General features: G+C 51.3%; 1 protein-coding gene across 1 annotated transcript in view; it reads right to left on the reverse strand.

Annotated features, from left to right (window-relative positions):
* Nucleotides 1–4,351, reverse strand: part of SCARA3 (scavenger receptor class A member 3) — a 29,407-nt gene extending 25,056 nt beyond the window's left edge. The window contains exon 1 of the mRNA XM_039875912.1: nt 4,193–4,351. Coding sequence (XP_039731846.1) covers nt 4,193–4,199 — 7 coding nt within the window. The 5' untranslated portion in view covers nt 4,200–4,351. The remainder of the gene's footprint in view (nt 1–4,192) is intronic.
* Between the last annotated feature and the right edge of the window lie 4,251 nt (nt 4,352–8,602).

The following is an 8,602-nucleotide window of genomic DNA, read 5'->3' on the forward strand; positions in this document are numbered from 1 at the left end:
ATCTCGGTAGATAGATGATTGATAGATAGATAGATAGATAGATAGATAGACGATAGACAGACAGACAGATAGATATAAATAGATATCACAGAAGGAAAAACAATAGAGTTGAATCTTAGAGCTGGAAAGAACCTCGAAGATCATCCAGTCTACTTGCAGGTGAGGAGACTCAGGGCCAGGGGGTATCGATGACTTCACCGTAGTTATACAGTTATGAAGCTAGTCTGTGACAGGGCTAGGCCTGACCTTGGGCTTCAGTGCTCACAAAATACACACACACTAAATTAAACATGATCGTACATGGGCAGTGTATATATGAGTGGCACAGTCTGTCATGCCGCTTGCCATACTTGCCAATTCTAACACCCAGCGCAGCTGCCTGTACTTTATGAAAACTGCCAAGCTATCCACCAACATCTACTGAGAAGCAGAATTCTTTTCCTCTCTCTCAAATTAGCTATGGGATATGAGTCTTCAATTATTAAAATTGCCAACAACTGGATGGTAAGATGACAGTATGTTTGCACGGTGCTGCCTGGGTGCGTGCATGTGTGTGTGTGTGTGTGTGTGTGTGGTAGTGTGCTTGATACGCTTCATGAAGAGAGAGAGAGAAAAAAGAGAGAGAGAGAGAGAGAAGAAGGAGGAGGAGGAGGGAGGGAGAGAGTGAGCACGAGCATGTGAGTGTGTGTGTGTGTGTGAGTGTTTAGAGCTGATTTCCACATCTGAGCTCTCCTCACCCCCACCTTTGCCCCAATTCAGGCCGTTTAGTGTCTCTTTGCACTTTTGTCACATCGAGTCCATTTTTTTCTAGTCTCAAGCTCCTTCAGTGCCCCGAACTCTGGATTAGAGGTCAGGCTTTCAAAGGGGACCCAGTCCACCTGCTCAGGAGTGGATATAATCTTCCCCCACCAAGCTGTGGGAGGCGGATTTTCCTGGAATCACACTGTTGTATTCTTCAGCCCCCTTCTCTCCCTGCCTGACTTTTGCCCATGGGATGCGGACACTGCTCCCTGATCCTGTGTGGAGGGGCTGCTCTTCTCACGCTTGCGGAACAGTGGGATGTGGCTCTGCCTGTCTGTGGCAGCTGAGGACAAGTCTCCAAGGGGCAATCAGCTCACCACCAAGGCACTTCCACTCCCTAAGTGGTTCTCGGGCCCAGAGCTCCTAGGCTGAGTCACAGTGCATTGGAGTAGGATGAGCCTCGGGGACACCCAAGAGGAGAACGGGACCCAAAGAGGGAAACAATGTGACTAGAACCTCACGCACAGCCAGGACTAAAGCCCACATCTCTGACTCTCAAACCAGCCATCTTCGCTGTGAACCAGCCTGCTTAGGGATGAGGGCCTCGTGGAGCTGAGAGGGATCCCACTGTAGGACCATCTCATTGGAGGAGTAGAAACAATCCCACAGGTGGCTCATAATGGCTCAGACAAGCCAGTGGGAAGCTCCAAGGTGAGACTGTCACCAAGGGGCTAGTGGCAGCTGTGTGCCCCTCAGGCGTGAGAGGGGCTGCACCTGGGGCCAGGTGCCAGCTTGCATCAAAAATTGTAACTGTTGGGGATGCCTGGCTGGCAGGCGGGCAGGAGAAGCCTCGAGGCAAACCACCTTGGCTGGCAGGGTTGGCCCTGGCACCTGGCCACTGGCGGCAGTGCTCTCCAGAGAACGTGTTTTCTTGTCTAAGTACTGTCCCCACCAGCGCCCCTCTTCCCCTAAAACATAACATCATGTTTTGCTTTGAGTGGGGATGGTGAATCTTTGCCAACAGATGTAATTCTTAGATTGGGGAGGCCCTGGAGGAGAGTTTGAAGTCAGCTTCCCCTCAGGGAAGGGCTACTCTGGAAGGGGCCCCCTGCTCTGCAGGGCACTTTCCTTTTTCCATGCGGGTGAAAAAGAAATCCTGATTCTTCACACTCCACAGATCCCAAAGGGCAAATATTTGCTGTCTGCCCTGCCTTTTCCATCTGCAGCAGAGGTGGCGGCACTTCCTGGCTCCCAGAGAAGGGAGGGCGTGAAGGGTGAACCCTGCAGGAAGGTGCTCTGGACATCACCCCTCGCCTTCCCCCGCAGCTCTGCAGCCTGGGCCCCCGGGATGTTATGGGAGAACACAGGAAGGTTTCTCCAGGACTAGAGGAAAAATACACAGGAGCTGCCCTGAGGCCTCAGTGGGCAGGAATTCGGCCCCACTGGTGGTGAGACTGTTGGGTGAGAGCAAAGAAAGGCAATGAGAGGGGCGGGCCTGGGGCTTCTTCCTGGGGTGCGGAGCCTCCCAGCCAGCAGGTCGGGAGGACCCTGGGACCCGATGACATGATGACACATTTTAGCCAGTCCTCCTCAGGTCCTCCTCTAAATATTCAGTCACACCGGCTGTTTTCTCCACGCAGAGGAGCAGAATTGCCTCGCTGAGTTTCAGAAAGGTGTCATGTGTTCCTGACTCCCTCTTCCTTGGGAGCTGGATGTCGCCTCCATTTCAGAGGATGTCGGCCCTGCACTACGTTTTCTCTTACAGTGTTTGTCTGGAGTGGTGGAGCCAAACCACTCAGAATGTGCATCTCAGCATCATCATTAAGGCCCAGAGCAGTGTGGGCCCCAGGCCTGTGGTGAGATGTGGTCTAAGACCTTTCCAGAGGCTTCTGGGTAATGACCTGCCCCCAGCCAGCTGACTGGGGAGGGTACAGCTCCATAGATGTGGTAACTGGGAACAGAAACTTCATACGTGAGCCTCCTCCCCATTGCCACGCGATCTCCCTGGGGTTGATTATAACTTGCTTGCCTCATCCCAGACAGCCCAAGACACGGTGAGGCCATCAGGAAGGACAGAGGGGCCAGAGGCCAGAGAATAGGAAATGGCGAGAGGCAGGGGTATATCAGCGAGCAGTCTGGCCTGGAAGCCTTGGGCTCCGGTTCCCATGACCAGCCGTGAATCTTAAACAAGTCCCTTCCCATGCGCATAGGACCTGTAACATGATTGGCAGGGCCAAGGGCTAAATGAAAGCGCAGGGGACCCTTGTTAAGAAATTATTAAGAATTTCAAGACGACAGCAGCAGAGCATGAACCTAGTGTGAGGCATTCCCAGAGTGCGGCCCTGTGGGAATGGACAGGTTACATACCCACCTGTTTGGGCCTCAGTTTCCCCAACTGTACAACATGAAGGTTGTATTCAGTCAGAGAAACCCTCAGGCCCTTACGTGTAAGAGACAGACAGAGCTGCTTCTTCAACACCACCTGAGAGTATAGTTTCAAGCCCTGCAGATGATTGCGAAGGTTCTTTTCACTTTCAACATTGAATAAGTCACAGGTAGTAAGGTTCTCACTGCTAGGAGCACAAGCATCGCCCTGGGTGCTATGAAAGGATATTGAAAAGCACAGGAAACGGCATGGAAAAACATCGAAGATTCCCTGTCCCATAGCCTGCCTCTCCCTTAGCCTGAAAACGAACATGAAGCCCAGCAGCGCTCTTTCCCAGGCCTTGAGACAGCCAGGCCCAGGTATGAGCACCTGGGACCAAGTCTGGTTCTGGTTTCCATCCCAAGAACTGGCTGCAAGGGCCATCATCCTGATGACTCACTGTCTCCGGCACAGCTCAGGCCTGGACCATTGGTCTTCCCCAGCTGCTCTGTCCCCAGAAGGTCAGAGGGCAGCGTGGGTATCTGCCAGGGTTCAGAGGTTGGGAAGGGCAGGTCCGGGGGTGAGGGACCCAGACACAACCGGTGTCTCCTGAGGAGGAGGCTGAAGTTCCTGAAGGAGAACCCTAGGCCAGGCCCCGGGGCAGAAGGCTGGGTAGGTGGGGGCTGCAGGAGCCTCTGAGATGTGTCCGCTGATGGGGGTTTACACCGCTAGAAGGTTGGGCTGATGACACCTTTCTGCGCTGACTGGTTAAAGGGACCAGAAACTTCTCTGGAATTTAAAGTCGTTTTCAGGGCTGGAGCAATGAGCAGTGAGAACAGGGCTGTGAGAACTCTCTCCATGCTCCCCCGCTCCCCTTCCTCTTGACTTCAGGGGTTCGCGCTGTCCTCCAAATGCCTTCCGCAGGAGGGTGGGTCGGAGAGGCGGGGAGAAGACCCCTGAACTCCGGCCGGGAGGAAGTCTCCCCTCCTCACCCCCGCCTGCGGAGAGAGGAGCCCCCCACGACCCCGGACCGGGTGGGGGGGCTCCGCAAGGTCTCGCCTGAGAGCTCGCGAGCGCGGGGCTTACCTTTCATGGTCCCTTGTGCCGAGGCCTCGGGAGGCCCCCGCTGCGGGCGTCCAAGACGCGGGGTGACCGGGGTGAAGCCGGTGGCTCCTCGCGGGGCGCCGGATCGCCGCTCACGCGCCGCCCGCGGGAGCTGGGCTGGGTGCCGGAGTCCTGCTGGAGCGCCGGGCCGCGGAGGCGGCGCGCCGAGGGGAGGGTCTTCGGGGTCGCAGCCTTGGGGCGCCGCGCCCGCCGCCCATCCCGCCGCCCGCGCGCTCCCCGCTGGAGGCCGGGGAGCTCTGCGGCCGCCCGAGCCCCGCGCTCCCGCCCTCGCTCCCTCCCTCCTCGTCACTTCTTGGGCCCCGGCCCAGATCAACTTCCTTGGTATTTTCAAAACTGCCGCGGCCAGGCCTCTTTGTGCCGCCGCGTGTCCCCACGCCCGCGTCCTCCAGCCCCCGCCCCGGCGGAGGGCCTGGAACCCGCCCGCCGACCTCCCCGCCCGCGCCCGCCGCGGCTGCCCTGGGAAGTGCGCGGGCAAGGCGCTCCCGGAGCAATCGCCGGCCCAGTGCGGGCCGCCTGGTGGCTGCGGGCCCCTGGAGTTTTCTCACCCTTCTAAGGGGTGAGGGACTGGGAGCGAGAAGGATGTAGGCCTAGCCCTTGCCGCCCGGATTTGCCTGGGACTGTCCCTGTTTTAGAAAATTCCTCCCTAATCCTCAAAGCACCCCAGTCCCTGGCAGACTGCGACGGCTGGTCACCTCTTGCTCTGTGACTCTAGGTGAGTGACATTGGGCAGCCTCATGTCGCCCTCCAAACCTTGGTTTCCTACATGAGATAATTGGGCTCCCAGCACTCCCAAATTCTGTGATTTTGTTCCTGGAGGGGCCTCTGGTGTAAACAGTGACATCTGAGGGAAACTGACCCCAAGCAAGGAGTTGTGACTCTTGTCATATGCCCTCCTCTGAGATCTTCATACGTCATTCTGCACTGATGGAACAAACATTTAATTTAGTGAACACCTATCATGTTCTAGGTTCTGCCCCAAACTCTGTGAACATCTCACACCATCACTGTCTCCATGAGGTTGCATCTGGTGGAGAAAGCAACAATTCAATGAGTAATGGGATGGGGCTTGTGAACTCTAGGGCAGAATAGTGCAGCAGAGAAGAGACCACAGAGTGGAGACAACGCCATCTGGTCTCTTTTGATTGCTACCTTTCCCCACATCCCCACACCTCCATGCCCACACCCATTTGGCCCTTGGAATAAAGTAGGTGAGGTTACAGGGGCAGAGAAACCTTCTCCCACTGGATCAGATAAGGTGATGTTCAGCTATCTCCAATCTCCTTCACTTCTCAGTGACAAGTTTCAGTTCACAAAGTGCATTCTCTCCATCGTCTCAGCAGAATGTCACAAAAACCTTGAGAGAGGGAACCGGAAATCGTGCTGCCCATTTTAGAGATGAGGAGACTTTGGTTCAGAGATGTGGACCAAAGAAAAAGGGCACTGTAATAAATCTAAGCAAAAGTAATGAACGTTACAGGGTGATCTGATCATAAATTCCTAACTGGGCAGGTCATGATGGGTAGTCACTCCTCCGGCCTATAACTTCCCAAGTAAAAGGTTATCTTTGCCTTAAGCAAGCCCTGTTCATTGTTTTTGTGCATCTAAGTTAATATACCTTTGAAATGCTTCTTTTTCAGATCCCTCAGAAGAAAACCACCCTCACTAGAACACATAATCTTGTTAACTATCCTGTAATCCAATCCCCGCCTTGCTTTCCCCCATCTTCCTTACGTTCCCTCTTGAATTCCAAATGTATAAAAGAAACTGCAAGCTCATTCTCTGGAGCATTTGAGAGCTTGCTTCCCAGCAACTGTCATCGGTTGGGCTCAAATAAACTCGTATAAAAACTCTTAACACGTTTGGACATTTCTTACATGAACAAGAAGGATGTTGCCTACCTGGCATAATGAGGTTCTCCTGGGGACTTGAATCTGGTTTCTGAGTTGGCCGTGTCAGCTTCAATCTCCTGGGACTGTGGCATGGATCAGGAGAGCTGCTTTGTAACATCAGTGAGATATTCACATCAAAGGAAACTTTACCTAGGTAGTTGTTATCTGTGTATTAACTTATTTAATCCTCACAACAGCCCTATGAAATAAGCAGCATTTTAGTCCTTGATTTTCAGAGGAGCAAAATGAGACATGGGGAGGTTAAATAATGTGCTATTAAGTGAAGATCTTGGGATTTGAACTCAGGTAGGCCAAATCCAGCACCTGTGGGCTTGGTCACGGTACACTACACTACCTTTCATGGAAGGCACTCAAATATTTGTTGACAGAAAGAACAAATATATGACCCTTGGTTTTCTCCATGCTGTCTTTAGTTGGCTAGATCCAAGACGTTTGGTGAGAAAAAGGGCCTAAACCTTATGTGGGGAGTACCCTCTCCCACCCCCTGCCCCTTGGGATTGGAAGATATATCTACTGTGTGGTTTTGCTATGATAATGCAGATATATCAGCAAAGAAATGAAAGATACCGGTGTCTGGTTGCAGGTGAGCAGAGCTGGACTCCAGCCCTGTAGAGGTTCAGAGGATGAGCACCAGTTCCAAAAGGACTCTGGGGGAGGGAACCCAGCAGAGTGGAGTGGCTGGAAAGAGCTGTCCTAATTGGCAGACACTAGGGACCAAAGCACCAGAATAGTTCAGAGCAGGAAGAGGACAAAAAGAGGAGCGTAAAGGATGATCACAGATCACAGATCAAGAAAGGAGGAGACAGGATTTCCTAGAGATTATACAAGCCATTGGATAGGAGCTTTCAGCTGTAGTTTCAAGCAATTCTATCAACAACCAATGGGATGGATCTGGGGTCAACTAGACCCACTGCCCCTGAGAGACCAAATTATGAGGTTATTAGGATATTGCCCAGCTGGGACTATGGCACAGAGGTGCAGCACCAGATAGAGTGGGTTTTGGATAGGATGGGGTAAGGGGAATGGCTTAATATAGTTTTTAACTTGAGCTGGGGTGGGGGTGGGTTGGAGCCAGTTGATTGAGGCACAGAAGCCAGATCTATGTTGAAAGTCAAAGGACATAGCTGCAGAGCAGAGGTCATTTAGAGAGGAAAAACAAAAGCACTAATGGTGGAACGTTCCATGTATTAATGAAAGGAGAAAGTCTCACTTCAGTTCTTGAGCTGTGTTGCTATTTGTTCAGAATGAAACCTCCAAGGTTGCACCCCAGACTTTCCTGTCTCTTTTCTACTTCAGGCAAAAAAGCACCTACCTTTTTCTAAAGCTCAATTGCCTCACTTATGCCTTTGATGCTTTCCTCCCCAGCCCATGCTCTTTTCTAGCATTAGAACATTACTTCCGCTTTTCCTTCTTAGAATGCAGCTTTAGCCCACAGTGCTCACTGAAATTGCTCCCTTCCTCCTAGTTTACAAATATGATAGCCTTTCCAAAATCTGTATCCTATTCAACCATTTTGTAGATTTAACACTGTACCAGTCACCATTCTCCAGAGAAGCAGAACCGATAACCGGCAGGCTGGAGACCCAGGGAAGAGTGGGTGTCACAGGTCAAGTCCAAAGGCAGTCTACTGGCAGAATGCATTCTTTCTCTGGGGAGGTCTGTCTTTTTTTCTATTAAAGTCTTCACCTGATTGGACAAGGCCCACCACATAAAGGAGGTAATCTGCTTGACTTAAAGTCTACTGATTTAAATGTTAATCACGTTCTAAAAACAAAAACACAACAACCTTCACATCTAAAAACATCTAGAATAACGTTTGACTAAATATCTGGGCACCATGGCCCAGCCAAGTTGACACATAAAATTAACCATCACAAACACTATTGGCAACTCCTTCTTGAATCCCTCTTATCCCTTAATTTATCTGATCCTACATACTGTTTCTCCTTCGAAATGCCTTTGCCTTCTTTTTTTCAAATGGTTTCTCCTATTCAGTATATTTTCTAAATATAAGCATTCCCTACCCTTAGATGAGTTAGTCAGAGTAACATTGCAGTGGCAATAATCCCTACATCCCACTATCTTCATATAATAAAGTTTATTTCTCACTCACATTTTAATCCAATGTGGGTTGGGCAATTCTCTTCCAAATGGTGACCTTCTATCTTGTATTACCACTATCTTCAACACATGGCTTTAAGGTTGCTGAAAAAAGGAAGACAGAATGAATTGAGCTTTGAGTCCAAGGCTCCGTGGCTTTCCCTGTGATTCTGTCTTTTCCATCGGGCCCGGAAGTGGTTCCAATCTCAAATGGAGAAGCATAGATCAAATCATCACAACAAAAATGCCCATTCGGAAAACGGAAGAATGAAAGACACAGGGTGACTGTTGGTCTGTGGAGATTTTAAGACCCTTCAGATAATGCAAGGGCCCCTGCTGAGCAAAGATTTTTCAGCTTTTC

Source organism: Pteropus medius, unplaced genomic scaffold (assembly GCF_902729225.1).
Source record: "Pteropus medius unplaced genomic scaffold, Ma_sr-lr_union100, whole genome shotgun sequence".
Lineage (NCBI taxonomy): Eukaryota > Metazoa > Chordata > Mammalia > Chiroptera > Pteropodidae > Pteropus > Pteropus medius.